Below are 18,360 nucleotides of genomic sequence, written 5' to 3' on the forward strand. Positions count from 1 at the left end.
CTGGTGTCATTCCTTTGCTGTCAGAGCGAGTGGACTTTGTCAAGCTGGCCATGGCACTTTCTGAAAAGGCCATAGCACTGTGTATAACTCCACTGTATAAAGGAGATAAATTCTTGCCTGGCCAATTCATGATGTTGGTTTTATTCTATTTTTTTTTAATTGGTAAACTTTTCTCCTAATGTGTGTTGAAAAAAGAGAAATTCTAGACTATGCTGGTTTATAATGCCTTACTAATGCTTAATCTCTGAATTTTTTTTTTTTTAAGAGGGTAATTAAAAAAAAGCACATGACAACTGCATGGGCTATTACACTGTCACTGTTTGCTCTGCAAATACTAATGAGTAGTCTTGATGCTATCCCAGTCAGGTCTTGCAAAGAGTAAATTGGTCAACTAGTATGACAATATCTCTCCTTACTAATTGGTTCTTACAGAAAAACTGGCAATAAATCTTCTTTCTGTCCTTGAGAAAAGCAAAAGACTAGTCGTGTGTACACACATGCTGTCTCCATGGTATTTGTTTTCTTCCAGTTAAAACTGGTGGGACAGAGCCTGATGCACAAGAGCTTCATTCCTACTGAAACTATGTGGCTGTGGTTTTTCTGAGAAATATTTTCAAGACATTTGATTCATGTATAAATATTAACAAAGATTGTGGTAAGACTATTCTTCACAAAATGGCAATATGGCTATGATGGAAAAGCAGCGTTTTCTTTTCCCTGCAGTCTGCCCAGCTCTAATGTTTTCTGTGCTTTCAGCATGGTCCTGAGGTCCCCCCTGCTTCTTGCAATCTCCTCATGTCTTTTCTCAGCTTGTATCAACTATAGGGAGCACTGAGAGAGGGAGCAGAAGTTGCAGTTTGGCAGGTCAGTTTGTGAAAACAATGCTTTAAACATTGGGACTAGTCAGATGGTTTGTTTACAAGAACTTGCTGTTCTGCTATTGAAACACAGCATCCAAGTTTTCCTGTTTTCACCCTAAATGGCAGTAGGGCTTAATGTTGTCCACAGTGTTCACAGGGATGTTTGGTCCTGTTTCATTATAATGTGGATTTCGTGCTGTGGCTGCCACTCCTTCTCCAGGCTGTTCACAGAGTTCACCAAAGCACATCTCATAAAACATTTTGCATAAACAGGATTCTTTGGAAATTTACAGCTTTCACTATTAATGATTAAAAGTCATCAGAGTTCCTCTAAAAATGAGTTTGGCCTAAAGAGAGAATATTTTGCTGAGATTTCTCTTGATAAATATGTGGTGCACAGCTGTGTCATAAAGGTGCAAAGTGCTTTTGCAGATGGTGACTAAAGTGACTTTATTTGGAATTTCTGAAGATAAGCTGCTTTTAACTTTGATTTATGCATAATATACAAACCTTCGGGACATTCTGTGGAGATGTAGAAGACAGAATACTTGTTGAGGAAAAGTTCCATTGTTTGTGAAGAATTGTTTCCACAAACCTTTTCAAAAACAGGTGTAGGCTTTGAGTTTACTGGTCTGTTTCCTCCTTCCCTAAAAAATGGAATGAGGGGAAATTATGTTTCCTTTTTTTTTTTTTTACCTCTCAGTAGGGCTTTGGAATCTGTCACCAGAGAAGCATGTGTGCTCAGTGTAATCCTGTTGTCCAAAAGAAATGGATCTGTACAAAGGGTTAGAATGGGGTCTCAGTGCTGGTGTGATCTCAAATCCTGTAAAAATCCCATTTATGTTTCCTGGTTGCTCCTGTAAGGTTGTGGTTTTCAGTGGTATTTGTGAGGGTTAATGTAGGAGGTGTTTGGTGCCCTTCAGGTCTAGTATTTTAAAATAGGGCAAGATCTGCCAATAGACAGAGAGACTACAGAGCTAAATCATTATTTAATCGCATCACATTGGTGTAATGTACTCTTTGTACGGATCTGTTGGGCAGTTCCCGCTTGGTTTTGGACCTAAGATTGGTGCATCTACAAGGAAATGCCCAGTGCAGACTTGTCAAGCTGGGTCAGCCCAGGCCTGGGGAGCTGAGGGAGTTTTCAGCTATGCTGAAAAAAACTGCATTGATACATTTAGACTGGGCTGCTCATTATTTTTGAGAATGCTGCACTGGAACAGAATATGAAACAGTATATAACTTGGACTCCTTCTTTTGAGAGGGCAGTTAAGTGGTATGGATGATAACTTGGGTGTGCTGTATTCACTGTCTGACTATGGTTTCTAATTCTGCTTAGCATGACCTCTGAAACTTCTGTTACCACAGAATCAAAGAATGGTTGGAATAGACCGAGAATCCAGCCCCCTTGCCATGGGCAGGGACACCCCCCAACTAGACCAGGTTGCTCCAAGCCCCATACAACAAGCCCTTGAGCACTTCCATGGTGTGGGCATCCACAGCTTTTCTGGGCAACTTGTTCCAGTGTCTCACCACTGTAGATGCATCTCCATACATGCAGAGCTTTCCTAAAAAGGAAGGAACCTCACCAAGCTCACATGAGGGATTTGACCTCAAAATGGTTCAACTGATTTTAAAGTATGGTATAGTTAAGACTCTGGGGATGTCAGAAAGAGGGAGACTTGACAGTTTACACATCTTGTCTGCCTGGAGCTGCCCGGGTTACTTCTCCCACTCAGGTCATCAGCGGATGCGAGTTTAGAAAGCTCAATCTATATGAGCCATTTAAGCAAAACTGAAGAAGGCTAAGTCTGACTTTTCTCTGTAGCTGTAAGTTGTATAAAGTATTTAAAAAAAATATCTCCAGATTTTGCACTTTAAGAATTAATCAGTCTATGATCAGATTTGTATTGTCTCATAATTATCTGACTTAAATTGTGAGGCCTCACCTTGAGTACTAGGTGCAGTTTTGGGCTCTATAATGTAAGAAGGATATAAAAATATCAGAATGTAGCCAAAGGAGAGCAACAAAGATGGTGAAAGGACTAGAGGGTAAGATTTATGAGAATTAGCTGAGGTTACTAGGTTTGTTCAGCTTAGAGGAGACCAAGGGGTAACTTCATTGCTGTCTACAGCTTCCTCGAGATGGGGAGTGGTGAGAGGGGTGCTGGTCTCTTATGTTTGGACAAAGAACACAAGGGAATGGCTTAAAGCTGTCATGGAGGAAGTTAAGATGAGGTATTAGGAAGCAGTTCTCCACTGAGGAAGTGGTCCTGCTCTGGAAGAAGCTCCCTAGGGAAGTGGTCATGGCCCCAATGTAGCTGGTGTTCATGAAGTTTTTGAACAATCCTCTTATACACATAGTTTAACTTTTAAGTTTCTGGAGTTGGACTCGGTGATCCTTGTGGGTTCCTTCCAACTTGGAATATTCAATGGTTCTGTGATTCTATTGTAATTAATCATTAAAAAACCCTAAAAGCTGTCTGAAAATAAGAGAACAAAATGTGTTGGAGGGAAGATCAAACATATAGCCTTTATCCAGTAAGACTGTAAATCTAGAGCAAGTCACTTGCATGTGGAAATCGCAGTGCAGAGGTCTTTTGCTTTGTTGATTCTGGGGATGTTCACCATAACCCTGCTTCTGTGTCATGGTTTCAGGTTCTCTTTTAGCCCTCCATGACACAACAGCTTTTGCAGAGAAACATGCTGAAGAGATGTTTAAAAACATTGGAAGAATTTTCAGAAAGGCTGTATTTGGATTTTTAGTAGGTTGCTAGTAAGGCCTGGGAAGGGATACTGGAAGCAACCTAAAAAGTTGTTTTAGAATTCATGTATTGGAATAGGTCCATACTTCCTTTTTTCATCTTTCTGCAGCTACTACTAAGTGTCACCCTTAGAGATCATTCGGGCTCGCCAATCGTTCAATTTACTTCTTTCACATTTCATTTAATAGAATGGTTTGGCTTGGAAGCAACATTAAAGATCATCTAGTTCCAGCCCCCCTGCCATGAGCAAGGACACCTCCCACTAGACCAGATTGCTCCAAGCCCCATCCAACCTGGCCTTGAACACTTCCAGGAATGAGGCAGCCACAACTTCCCTGGGCAAAAATATTTAAAATATATATGTTTATGTGTGTATAATGTATATTAAAAAACCCTAGAACATCAAATGTCTTAATTACACTGGTCTGTAATGTGTCATATTAAAAAAAAATAAATTAAGAATTGTTCATTCCTCACTGGACAGCTGGATAAGCAACACAGAGCAAGGTATCTTCAGATAAAATAGTTTTCTTGATTCATTTTGGGGGACCAGGCCCACATGTGGCTGTGAAGTTTAAAAATAACACAGTGAGAATTAATGATTTGTGGCCTATTACAATAGCGTGGTTTTACATGTTATTTAGAGGACATATAAATAATAATTCAAATAATGTTTAAACACATACATAAATAATAATAATGATGATGTAAAATATAGAGAGGATTTTTAACAACTGATCCCAGATGTTAAGTTTTATTAGAGAAATGTGCAATAAATAAAAAAAAAAGGTCCTTGTCCTCACATGAAACCAGAGTGTTTTCCAGCTGTGTGACTTTTGTGATGAGGTGTACAGGAGTTTCCTGGCAGGAGGAGGGACTGTGGGGGATGTGATGGTTCTGTACTTAAGAGGTGAAGGGGTTTATTAGTGAGGGGAGAAGGTTTAGTATCTGAAGAGGGAGTGACAGAGGGATCTGAGAGGTGATTTTTTTTTTTTTTTAATTAAAATAAAAGTTTTGGTTTTGTAGCTTCATGCTGAACAATAGTTTCTCCATGTAGAGTGTAGGATAACAATATATAAATTTCAGTATTTAACCAAAATAGTCTCATCCAAAGCAAAGGCTCACCATGTTGTCTCAGTTCTGTATTTAAGTGGTACTTATGCTTATCCCTCAGATAAGTATTAGCTAATATTTTGCAGTTCTAAAGAATTAATAACATCAATACAGGTACTCTTTGAAGAATTACATACTATAATAACAAAATTAGTCTTCATACTCAGATATTCATTATGAAAGTATTGAGACCCCTTTAAACACAGCATTTGAGTCTTTATGCAGTAGCTCAAGAGAAGGAATAACTTCATTGTGTTGGTTATGCCAGACTGGCTGACTATGAATTTTTATTAGTAATTTTTTTGAATACATCATGTAAGAGCATTTTCTGTGTAAATAGTGCGTGGAATAGTGGAATGGATGGATTTGAATAATGATTGTTCTACTTTTCTCAGCAGCAGCGTTCAGTTACAGAGCTGTGCATTGAACTTCTTTCATGATATGCATAAATATTTGCTGGGGAGAGCTGGAAAAGATCTGCCAGGACCTCAAGTCTGTCCTTCTGCTGGGGGAAGGCTGTTCTCCAGGCCATATGTTCTGACATGTTGCCTACTGTTTGTGTACATTATGCAGCAGTTGCTGAACAGTTGGTACTGTTTTCCTTTAAGAATGTGCCACTCGGTTCAGGACTGCACTGCATACCCTATAAAAAAAAAAAGGGGGGGGGGGGGGGGAAATTCCCCCACCCCCTCCCAAATGGAAATTGAGCTTGTTCAGCAGCAGGCTGAACCCAGCATTGTTTGCTGTCGGAAGTGCGAGCTAAAGGGGACAGACATTCCCCCTGCTCAGCGGCAGCACCGAGCTACGTTTTGTCCTTGTTGCATTATTAATGGCACAATGTTTTTCTGTTGCAGATGGCTAAGAGCTAGCAAGGCATCTTCAGGACCATGATGGCTCAGTTTCCCGCAGCTATGAATGGTGAGTAGCCCGGGTCGGTTTGAGGTGGGAGCGTTTGTCTTTATTCTCGTTATTTTTTAAAATACGCTGATTTTAGTCCCTGCAGCAGCGTTATGGTCAGTTTGCTGCTGATTGCTTCCTGTAGCCTAACTTGTGCTGTAAGACTGGGAGAAATTCGGTAGAATCATCACTGCAGTGTAATTTATAATATAGATAAGCCTGGAGCATCTTGTAATTTCAGATCATGTGAAGATTTGAGGAATGTGTGACTTGCAGTGTGGATGCTGTCAGACTTTAAGTGGGGAATATGCTAAGTAATAGCTGATTTAACTTGCATAACTTTTCTCTTAAGTAACTCAGCACAAAATGTATTTCATTATAATAATTATGCTATTTATTTTTAAACCACAAGTATTTGAATGTGTTAAGCAATTTGCTACGTTGATGAAAACAGTCTTTCTCAAAAAAAAAAAAAGGTTTCTAGTTTAAAAACTTTTGGATTTGATTGTCAGTGATTTCTTTTCAAAAACAGGAGTTGAAACCTTAAAATTGTTTATGCATGTATGTATGTGTTTGGGCTCTTTATTTATAGAGCGTCCTTATTTATGAAGACACAATTTACTAATATCTGCTGAGAAATTTGATGATTACATGTTGTTGTTAACAGAGCTGGTCAAAATGAAAGACAAATATAGAAACAATTATTTGCACTGCAGATATTCCAGATAGGGGTATTTCTCCCAATAAAATCGGGGAAATAGATAGAATAAAAAGTATTTCATATCATTTGTCTGTGAAGGTTACAGGAGGATAAGGAGGTCTGTACTTAACTAATTTAAAAAATTGTCACTGCTGCGATAAATTGGGTGAGGAAGGGGAAGTGTTTATCTGCAGAACAACATTCAGATTTCAAATTAAACCTCTGTTTTCCACATCTGTGTCATGTGTGGATAAACCATATTGTGAAAAAATAATCAGTGTGATCAACACTTTTTTTTTTTTTTCATACAGTTGGCTTCTGTTTGTTCCAGACTTTGTTTCACTGACTTAAATATAAAAGAGAAGTAAAAAAAGTCAATATATTGTATATCTAATAGGGAAAAACCTAAATACCAGACTTTTTTCCCCCACTTCTTTGGACATTATGAAAAAGCGTTTTTTTTTATTGCCACACACTTTTTGCTCCTCAATTTACAATACACAAACAGAAGCTCTTCAGGGAGGATTTATCGTCTTGGCTGTCTCCGTGGTTGATTTATGCATAAACTACTTGGTGTCTTTTTGGATTTGCTTTTTACTCCTTGGTTCTGTTGGAGGATTGCAAAGCGTATTGGTGGCACTGAGCACACTCAGGACTTGATCTCAGAAATCTTAGTCAGGGACAGGGACCTTTTCTTGACGTGAAGTCACTTGGGCAGTACTCTCTGCTGCTCACCAAAGGAGCAGTGCCACGTGATGCAGCCTTTCCCCTCACAGGATTTTACTGTGTTGAAAAATATCCTAAGAGAATGTGAGAGGTACCAGGCAACAGTTAAACTACTGCTTCTCACAGAATGTTTGAATGACCATGTGTAGTTTTGCAGACATATTTGTTATCAGAATTGATTGAATTTCAGAAGAGTCAGGTGGGGAAAAGCAGTAGTTTTAATTTGATTTCTGGATGAATACTGAGTAATCGTTGCTGTTGAAATTGTTCTTCTCTAATCTGTATTCCTCTTCCCTGCTACTTACTTCCACTGACGTTTGCATTCAAAGTAGATCACCTGCGTTTACCACTCATTGCTGAGTGGAAACCTCTAATTATGTTGTTAGACCTTGGTAGTGACTTCAAGCTCGAGATGAAGAATGAGGTTATGTTGGAGGCAACTAACCCATTAGGCATTGCTGCAGCCCGAGAGCACTGGCTGCCTGCCACACCTTTCTATTAGCACAGCGTGGACTCTTTCCTTTTGTGTCCTGCTTGAGGAAAATGGTGTTTTCCTTCTGGGGAGAAAACCTCTTATTCTTACCAAGGCACAGTATACTTAGCATTTAGTTCATTAGTAGCATAAAGCATGAAGTAGTTTCTGTTTCAGGGTTATTTTTGGCATTCAGTGCTACAGAAAAGTGAGTGGATAGCCTGAAGTGGATGTGTGTACAAGGAAGGGTATGATTATACGACACAGAGTGACGACCACATTGAGGACTGCAGGGTTCAACTGACAAAGCACAATACTCAGATGGTCTCATAGAAAGGAATTTGTCATAGAATGGTTTAGGTTGGAAGGAACCTTAAATATCATCTAGTTCCAAGCTGCTGCCGTGGGCAGGAACACCTCCCACTAGACCAGATTTCTCAAAGCCACATCCAACCCAGCCTTGAACACTTCCAAGGATGGGGCAGCCACAGCTTCCCTGGGCAAGATGTGCCAGTGTCTCACCACCCTGATAGAGAAGAATTTCTATCTAATGTCTAATCTAAATCTACCCACATTTAGTTTAAAGCCACTACTCCTTGTTCCATCACTCCACACTCTTGTAAAAAGTCCCTCCCCAGCTTTCCTGTAGGTCCCCTTCAGGTCCTGGAACATTAAAAAAATAATACAAAATGTCTTCAACAATTATGTATCTAAAGAATGAGTTACTGTCCTAACCACAAGCAGCAGTTAAAAGGATAAAGGCTTTAGTAGGTTAAAATACACTTCCACTTAATTTGTCTCTGTGTTTGCTGTCAATCACAGAGCAGGAAGAAGTAAGCTTCACTGCCATGGGATGCCCTCTTTACAGGTGGAGAAAGTTGTGGGATGTTCCTGTTCCCCTAAATACCCTTCTCTACACTAGATTTTTTTCAAGGTTTAATATCCACACTGATGCTGGAACTCGGTTTGGGGAGATTTAATCTTGATGGTCCAGCTGGAACAAGGAAAGCAGTGTTTGCTGATCAGTATCTTTCACATTGTTTCCTTAAGTACCATTGGAATTTTTGGGCTGTACTTTTTTTTGTTGTTTATGTTTTCATTTGTCCTTCCTCTTCCCCTTTACCACCTGTTTCCTTTTGATACAATTTTTGGTGGTCCAGCAGGAAAATACCTCTGATAAATGGAGGTGCAAAAAGTAATACTTAGAACTCATTTCACATGCTTCTCAACCTCCTAAGTCCAACTGGCTTTTATGCAGCTGTGAGTAGAATTGAGTTTTGTGTCCCTGCACTTACTTGTGGACACTGGAGTAGACATGAATGGGTTGAGTTAGGTTCTGCTTCCACTAATGACCAAGGGTAAAACACTCAACTTATGCTAAATTCTGCTGCATCTTCTCTATTAAAAAAGTCTGTTTCAGGATCCGTGGTCTGATTATTTTTTTTTAATTAGGAGGAACTATTTCATCTCAATTCAGTTAAAAACTACTTGAGTGCAACTTGACTCTTGACCCACTATGCATTGCAGATACGGAAACTGTAGACCTGGATATCAACAAATGTAGATAAAGATACTAAGCTGAGTTAGACCTTGCAAAGAAAATATCAGAACTTCTGCTGCTATCTAAAAGAAGGAAAATAAAATAAGTTATAAGCCAAGGAGAAGTATTTTCTATGACCTTTCTTATAAATTCATCCTTCCTCTTATTTTTCAGTGAGGACAGTAGTGTCAGTTGATATAGAGCAAAATTCATATGCTCAGGTCAGATGGTAATGTATCTTCCACCATCACATCCTGCAAACAATTAGATTTCCAATTGTGTGTGCTGTATTGTATGTTTTGTTTTTAATCCTAACAAGTCAGAAATAGTGCTATAGGATTGCAGAATACAAAGTGTCTGATCCATAATTCATTATGATTCACACGGAAGATGTAAGAGGAAAACTTGAAAGGAAGAAATAATTAGACATGGAGATAAATGTTAAATGGAATAAATGTCAGTAGGTTTTAACAACGGAAATTGTTAAGAAATTCTTTCTTCAGTAACTGAATTTTGTAGACAAAGTGTAACAGATCCCATGTTTGGACATCATTAGAGAAACAAGTGGCTAAAAGGCAGAGAAAATGCAAGTATTAGACTAGGGTGTTGTAATAGTGATATTCTTAATGGATTTTTATCTCAAGACCAGTCTTACTAGTATTTATGGCAACATCATCAGTAAAAAGCACAGTATACTGATCAAATTGGTCGATGACATAAACGTAGGAGTTATTTTCCATCCAGAATTATACAGTATGAACTCCATATCACTGGTTAAATTCCATGTCATTTCTGTTGTGCTGCCTTTCAATAGCTTTTAGTCATACCACTATGGGCTAGAAGAAGTTTCGCTGTGTGCTGAGAACTCAGCAGTTGGCTGTGACTAAGGAAGAAGACAACCGGATGTGTTAGATGATCACGTAGTAATTACATGATTTGAGGGAAAGGAAACACATCCTAAAATGTGATGGGTGAAGCAAGGAGCACTGTGTCCTATTGCATAAGGCACTGGTGAGACATTTTGTGGGATACAGGGTAGAATTGGGTTATCTGCATATGAGAGGAAAAAAAATCAAAGTGTAGTAGATGAAGAATTAGGCTTCAGTGTTGTCAAGAAAAAAATAATTGTTGAGAAAGACTAAAGAGACTGTTAAACCTACCAAAATAGAGGCTTTATTTAAAAAGAAAAAAAAGTTTCTTATATACTTTGCAGTATCTAAGTTTGCTTTTTATTTTCGTCTTATTAGGAAGTTAAACATTAAGAAAGGAAAATAACTTCTAAGTACAATGATAGCACAAGGTTACCTAGAGATGAATCAGCTGTTGGTGCAGTTTGTCTGGAACAGTTCTGTTGGCACTGACATTCTGGACCATGGTCAAGGAAAAAGTCTGATCCCCTCAAAGCAGAGCTTACATTTTAGGAAGGAATTCATGTATTTGAGTTTCTTGGAGTAGCAGCAGTCTGGAGGTGGTTACCTCAATAGTCCCTTCCAATCCTATACTCCTAAAAGATATATATATATAAAATAAATAATTTTAAAAAGAAAAATATAATAACCTTGTGAAGATTAGTATTAGATCTTCATTCATTAACTTACTTTAAGACTATGGGTGATTTTACTTTGTTAGTATCATGTGTTAACTTTTATAAGACTATTCTGATTTGGGAACGTTTTTTGTCTGGAATAATAATACCTAATGCAAGCTGCTTTATTAATTTTGCATGTCAGTGAGAATTCCTTATGGTTTTCCTTCAAAGCCTATGAAAAGAAAATCAAAAAAGAATATAAGCTCTACAAATACTTGCCCAAAATGGAGCCAGAGCCCCAAGGCTTACGAAGGGACTCAGAAACAAATCTATCACATGGTCGAGCTTCAAAGGGTCTTGACTGTTTAAAGTTTTCATTTTTTGAAGGGGTAGCTTCAAAAGTTTGGAAAATGTACAAATGATAAACCACTTTGTGTGGTTTTTGCAGTTTGGGGTTGATGAGCATTTTATGAAGTAGTACCATCTTCACATCTGAAATTCCATGTCATCTGTGATCATCGTGGCCAGTTTGAACTGGCCATCGATGATATTAATTGGTATTGCCAGAATGAGTTCAGGTTTAGCCACTAATTATAATGCCAAGAATAAATGAATTTTTAGATACTGTGTTCTGTCAAATGTGTTTATATAATGCTGTGTTACTTTAATTAGGAATCTTGTATGTTCAGGCTTTTCAATACACTGCATCAGTGTATCAGTTAAGGACATCTGTTGTTTTTCTTACAATGGAACAGTTACTTTAAATCATAATTGAGATAGCTAGAAGGGTGAAACCCCAGAAAGCTGAAAGAATATCAGTGTTCATTTAATAACTTAAAAACACTTGTGGTTTAATTGGAAGCAAAGTTCTCTGTGTGGAGTCTCAAGAACAGGTGGGATTAACTGAAGTGGTCTCTCTTGAAGTTGTTTCTTTCAAAGTGTTTTTTATATATATCTATATTAATAATAATACTGGGTGCATTTTAAAGCATGTACCAACATTTTACCCTGCATTTCTTCTTATAACTGTAATTTTGTGTTTAACTGTGCTCTCCACAGTCTGGTTTTGGTTTCTCTAGGAAACATGTCTTTCCTGAAAGTCATGGTATCACTGTTACTGATGAACTCTACACTTGTTAAAGTGTGTGTAGATACTTGCATAACAATGTGGGAAGGAATATGCTTATGTTTTCTTAAGAGCCACAGGTAAAATTTGCTGTGCTGCAAATGATAGTGTTTTCATAACACTGTATTTCACAAGAAATCTTCAGGCTTGTGGGAAAAAAACACAGGTGTGAATTAATGTATAAGCTGTTTCTTGATATAGATGATGTGGGTTGGGAGGCCAGCAAAATTATTCCTCTTATTTCACATGTTCTCTATTCAGAATGGATTAAGAAATATATGTATGGTGTTTTTTAACCTAACCTGAAAAAGGTAACTCAACATCCCCTAGGGTCACCTTTCTGGAAATGTTCCACTTTGCTATTGCCAGGATCTGGGATGCTGGAGACTCTGAAAGAACCTAGAATTAGACATGGAGTAAGGATGCCTATGAACAACAAGGTGGCCAAAGAGAGAATGTGGCTCCTGTGTTAAGGGAGACTAAATGGGTTAGAGCTGCTTAATTTAATTTAGAGAGGAGACAGTTGAGTTAACAATGTGATAAAAATCTGTAAAGCCATCATAGCATAGAAAAGGAACTGAAAAGGAAAGCAGTACCCAGTGAAGTTACTAAGCTTAAAGTCGGCAGAAAGAAAAAGGCTGGTGGGTTGGATTATTTGCTGTAACATACCATGAAGAAGTTGTTTGGGGACTCACTGTGTCAAGTTGCTCTGGAACCAGAAGTTCCAAGTACATGGAATCAAAACTTTAGATCTATGCCGTGGCTATTAAATGCAGGGGGTTTTGTGGCTTTTTTGGTTCAAAAAGTCTCCCAAAGTGCTTATTTCTGGCAGTAAAGAGTTCAATACCTAGGGAAGAAGTCTATTGCTTGTTGTATTCCATAAATGGCCCCGCAAGCCACCATGAAGGCAGGACTGTGGACTATGGTATAAACCAATACCAAAAGTCTTACTTTCATAAATTAAACCATTTTTAATTTAAAATCAAACTCCCTAGTATGCTGGGAAAATAATATTGTATATGTACTGGGTATAGTTGACAAGTTCTGCTAATGAGTAATTTAAGATTTTAAGGACTACTGTTTAAGCAAACTCTTTTATTCTTGGTTTTGTTACCTTTTTGTTTTCTTCTGGTTTTCCTTCCATGTTTTCTATCTGGCAGGACTAGAAATTACAAAGAGGAGGATGGGAAGATTGATCAAAGATACAGAGCAGCTTCCATATGAGGAATAATTACACTGAGTAGGATTTTTCAGCTTGGAAAAGAAGTGGTGGGGATGGTGGATATAGATGTCACCTTCTCAAGGTCATTCACCATTTTTTAGGCAAGGGAATGGTAATAAATCTCTGATAACACAGGAATTAATCATTATCAAATGAGAATACCATTGTAGATTTCAAACAAACAAAGCATTTTGCTCAGTTCAATTAAACCATGAAAGCTATTGGAAGCTGTGGAAGCCAAAATGTTACTTGGATTCCTTAAGGGACTAGAGATAGGTGGATTTTCCTTCCATTAATGAGGTACCAGCTCTGGTTGGGGGGCTGAGAAGACATGCTGGGGAAGTACTGCCACCTGCTCACCTCAGTCTGCTGCTCTGTGCCAGGAGCTTAGCCAGGTGAATATTCAGTCTGCACTGGCAGGGTCATCATTGTGTTTTCTTTCCTACATGATCTCTTAATTCAGTTTTATTCCAGGAAATGCTTCTTTGTTTTCCTTCTCTCCCACCCTTCCTGTGTAATTTTTTTTTTTTTTTTAAATTTAGTGGTTCTTCTCTTTTCCTCTTTCCTTTCAAGTCTATAACCCAATTCTCCATTGTAAAAATCGCCCATCAGCCTTCCTTCTGGTTCCAGGCTTCCTCCTCAAGTCTGAGAACCTGAAAGCATTGGTTTTACTCTAATGGCCAGATAATTTTGAGAACTACAAAAATTACTATTAAGTATCTTGTATTTATTGAACTGACTTCTGCTCTGATGTTATGTCCTTGTACATTTTTGTAGGAGAATAATTTCCTTTATCTCACGTAATTTCAAGGTTCATTTTGGCTCCTCATGCCTGGTGCTTTTACTGCCTGCATTTCTCCCAGCATGAAAAGATTTACTAGCTGCTGCAGATGGTAACCCACCTGACTCTAACTAGTTTTGCTGCATTCCACAGAGATTTGCTAGAATATAATTAAACAAATTATCCTTTTGTAAAATTGTAATGAAGTTTTAGGGGGTTTTGTGAATGCTGATGAGCAGCAGCAGTGTAAAAAACCCATTTTCAGAATGAGAAAAGTTTGCTCTAAGCTCTGATGGGCTCTTTCCTCAAACACGGTGACTAAAAACTTCTGTTTTCCTCACTGAGGTCTTAGATGCTATACAGGTTGACAGAAGTCTACTCAAAAAAGTTTTCTAATTGTCCTAAACTGAAGAGTATTATCTTCCATCTTCAGTGTCATGCTGGGAAGAAAGGCTGTGGAGTCCATCAAACAACAAAATGAGGCAAGTTTTGCAGCTGGTAAGGGAGAATTTGGCAAGGTATGCCCAGTTTATGCCTTGATAATATTACTTACTTTGAACTTCTCATGCCTTCCATCTGAAAGGTTCTTGTTGGTGTGTCTTTCTTCTCTTTTCCATCTCTAAAATCTACCCAAAGGTATTAATTCTGGGCAAAGACACATCTGTGTCATTTGAGAGAAGAATGAGCTTGTTTCATGTGCTGTAACTCAGCAGCTCCAGGTGATTTCAATGGCCTTGTTTTTCCAGAATTAGGCAGAAAATACTTCTCTGTTTATCGCTACTTTTGAATGTAGATGTGGGGAAGGCTTAGGTTAAGCCAAGCTTGTGTGCCACGTATTTTTGTGCAAGAAAAAAGTTTAATTAGCTTTCAAGAACAAAATATGGGTTCACCAACACTGTAGCCATTGCGTTTTGACCAGAAATAGAAGCCTTGTTTCATTAGAACTTTAGAAAGTACTACTGAATGAGTTGTCACAAATTCTACAGAGGACTAGTGTAAAAGGTAACATGCTAGTGTGCAGTTGAGAGCACTGTCATGTTTATGGATATTTCCAAATACATTTTTACATTAGTGGAGCTCTAACAAACTTTAAAAATATTGTTTTTTGTTTACACATATTCAAGTAAAATTGCTGCCATTTGCCGTGTCTGTACTTCACTTTTTTTCATATTTTATATGCTTAGTGTGTTGCTTTATTTTTCAGTGGAGCTTGGCAATAATTTAATTGAAAAGGTGCTTCTGAAACTAGATAGCCATAATGAGCTAAATGTGATTTTATAAATAGAAATACTATAGAAATAGAAATACTATCTTGTTTTTACAAATGGGTAGTTTAAGTGCTTTGGAATCATTAGGTTGCTCTGTAAAATTCAGAAAATTAGTGGATCTTTGATGTTATCATGACTAGACTATTACGTATCTCTAAATTGTTTTAGGGATTATACTCATTCTAAAAGCAAGGATTATGTTTCTACATTGAGATCACTGCATGGCACAGGAACATTAATGGTCTTCCTATACAGATAAATGTTGGGTATTGAAGTGGGGGGTTGCCAATGACTTTAGCATCAGACAAAATACTACATAAGAAGGAGTTCTGCTCCTGTTTTGTAGGAGCAGGTGGTTAAACAAGCCCAGTGATTGATTTTATAATCATAGAATCAAGGTTGGAAAAGACCTTCAAGATCACCAAGTCCAACTCTCCACCTGACAATCTCTTAACCACTAAACCATCTCCCAAAATACCAAGTCCACCTGTTTTACAGAACCATGGAATCATCAACATTGGAAAAGACCTTCAAATTCTAACAAGCTGCTGAACCAAAGTGTTCCCAATATACCTAAATATCTAGAAATCTGGTACTTAGTGGAGAGAATGTGAATTATACCCTAAAATATGTGTCTGGTGCTGCTTCATTCACGTTTCTATAAGCATGCTCTTGAATTCTGCAAATATTTCTTGGCCAAATCTGTGTAGCTGTGTACTGCAGGTAGCAGTTATATTTGGATAGTACCTCAGGGACACTTGAAAAATCTTCAAAAATTCTCTTGGCTTCAAGGGGCACAGTTCTTGTAATTTTAGTAAAATACAAAATTGAAGGAGAATGTGTCCCTCTGTTTAACAAGCTTTAACTACAGGTATTTCCTTTTAACTGTGTATACATTGAAGAAGCTGCTGAACTTGTTAAACCTAAAGATACCCTTTTCCTTTGGCAGGTAGAATCATAGAATCATTTGGGTCGGAAAAAACCTTTTAAGATCATCGAGTCCAACTGTAAACTTAACAATGCCAAGTCCACCAGTTGCTGTAGTGTTGCTGAATGTGTTGGGAGCCTCTGTGAAGCATTTGTGGCAGGAGAAGTAGAAGCAGGATTAATGTGTGCATCATGAAAGGTGGTTGCCTGTGGCTCCTGCCATGGCCTGAGAACACGGGAGTAGTGAATAGGAGGTGCATTCCTCAAGCAAGAGAAGGTGGTGCTTTGGGATGGACCCAAAGCCAGTGCAGCAGTAGTTCATAACATGTTCACAAACCTAAATAAGAAAAAATGTTTATTATCAGTTGGCGTTTGCTCCTACATGTCATATAAAGAATGAACAACAAAGGAAGGAAACAAATATTAAAAACAGCAGTAACACTGATAAGGATTCTGGAAACGCAGACTTATGGTGGAATGTTCCGTGTGTTTTCAGACTCCTGGAATGTTTACTCACCAGTGAGGAATTGGAAGTATGATTCAACATCTCAGTTGGGAGCATTAGATACAATTTGTAATAAGTAATTCTGTGGTAAACTCACCTACAAGCACAGACAGAAGAAGACTGGAATTACCAGCTTTATCCCAAAGTGCCTTGTGCCAATAAACTCTCTCAAGGCTCCTAATGGGAGATAATAACGTGATTGCTGGTTGCATGATGGAAAACCCCTTGTGCAGCTTGAGGCACACTGCTGCATGCCTGTGCTGAAATGCCCCTGTCTTTAAACATGAGATAAATATTTATTTAGGGTTATTATGTAGCTTAATGCTTGTTTTTTTGATGGTTAAAGAGGTGGTGGTATAAGCACTCATCCTCGTGACTTAAGTGTATAAGGAATGCTCTTTCAATTTAGGTTTATTATCTCTGTGGAGTTAATTAACTTTGTAGATTGTAGGAGCATAGTTTTTGTTAAGAGAAAAACAAGCAGCGCTTAGAATTGAAAAAAAAAACACAGTTCTTTGGAGAATGTAAGAAATGTCTTAATGATTTTCCACAAGTGAAAAGTTGGCTTTGTCCTTTTCGCTAGCAGTGGTGCTCTTGGTACAACTACCTTTTGCTTACTGGTAGCACGACCCAGAAGCAGAGGTCTTCCAGAGCATTGTTGGAGTCTTAACTACTTTTCTCCTAGTATTGCCTTTTATTTTCTCCCTTCTTTTTCCATCACAGCTTACTGTTTTAAGGAAATAACAGTGTTTGTTTCTGTTGTTGGCAGCCCATCAAAGCAAGTCCTTTATTGTCTTCAGAAGATTATCTGTCTTGCAGTGTTGTAAAGGCGTTTCTGGAGCTGTCCTACCAAATGCTGTGATCCTGCCATAACCAGACCCTCATGGTCTCTCATAGAAAGATATCTGTCATTTACAATTAGCTAAAGGAAGAGAAAATGTTGTTTAATCCCCAGCATAGTCACTTGTTTCCAACACTAAAAAACTGTGAGTGGTAGCACAGTGATTTGTATATTAATATGTTACATGAAGGTCACGTTTGTATGTATTTTGTCATCTTCAGAGAAGTCTTGAAGGTATGTTACATTAATTATGTGTAGCACTGGCTTGTTTGTCTGGGTTCTTGTAATTCTGTATGGACTTTTTACATGAGTAAAATCCACACATGACTTGGAACTCTTGAATATGTTGTAGAGCTGTGGAGTGGGCAAGTAAAAGAAGTTTCTTTGTTGGTTTCTCCCAAGCTTTCTGATCAGGTGTAAGGAATTGGCTGAGACTCATCTGGACCTTGAGTCCAGATTTCCCAGGTTGGATCTCCAGAACACTTGCCAGTATTGACATTTGTCCATAGTCTTCTCTGAAAGTGCTGGCCTTCTATAGAAAAGAATCTTCCATCTTTCTTCTATCCATCTTACATCTATCTTCCAAAAGTATTATTAATGTAGAAATGTATTTTTTCATAAACAGAAAAAGCAAGAAAAGACAAGTATTATTCTAGGAAGAATCTGTGTGGTAAAAATCTCCAAGTTCAGCATTTCTTCAATTTTGATTCCTAAAAATGCAGCATAGTCAAATATAGCATTACCTTCATCTAGGTGGGTCTTGCTTCATGTATGCAGTTGTGAGATTGCCAAGTAACCTCTTCTGAAAAAGAATGATTCTGGGAGATACTTTTTTGTCAGAGATACTGTATTTTTCCCCTCAAAATCATGCCATCTGCAGTTGGGAAAAAATTACTTGTCTCATGAAAATTTCTAGGAAACTTAAGTCAGAAAAGTAGTAACGTGCTAGGTGGTGGCAACTGTATTTTGATTTCTGGTGCTAAATCGATTTTTAAAAGTATTGTAGTTCAATGCTACTTGGTGCCAGCTGAGAATCTCTGGAACTCCAAAGGTTCCCTGCTGTTCCATCAAGAAGATGTGTGCCTTTTG

The 18,360-nt window shown here is 38.1% G+C and overlaps 1 protein-coding gene across 7 annotated transcripts in view; it reads left to right on the forward strand.

Annotated features, from left to right (window-relative positions):
• Nucleotides 1–18,360, forward strand: part of ITSN2 (intersectin 2) — an 83,323-nt gene that overhangs the window by 7,608 nt on the left and 57,355 nt on the right. For 6 of the 7 annotated variants that reach the window (XM_051613642.1, XM_051613640.1, XM_051613644.1 and 3 more), the window contains exon 2: nucleotides 5,593–5,656. In XM_051613642.1, the coding sequence (XP_051469602.1) occupies nucleotides 5,626–5,656 (31 nt within the window). In that variant the 5' untranslated portion in view covers nucleotides 5,593–5,625. Of the gene's footprint in view, nucleotides 1–846; nucleotides 865–5,592; nucleotides 5,657–18,360 lie in introns of those variants that run through there. The other variant, XM_051613643.1, reaches the window with a different exon arrangement.

Source organism: Apus apus, chromosome 3 (genome assembly GCF_020740795.1).
Source record: "Apus apus isolate bApuApu2 chromosome 3, bApuApu2.pri.cur, whole genome shotgun sequence".
Classification (NCBI taxonomy): domain Eukaryota; kingdom Metazoa; phylum Chordata; class Aves; order Apodiformes; family Apodidae; genus Apus; species Apus apus.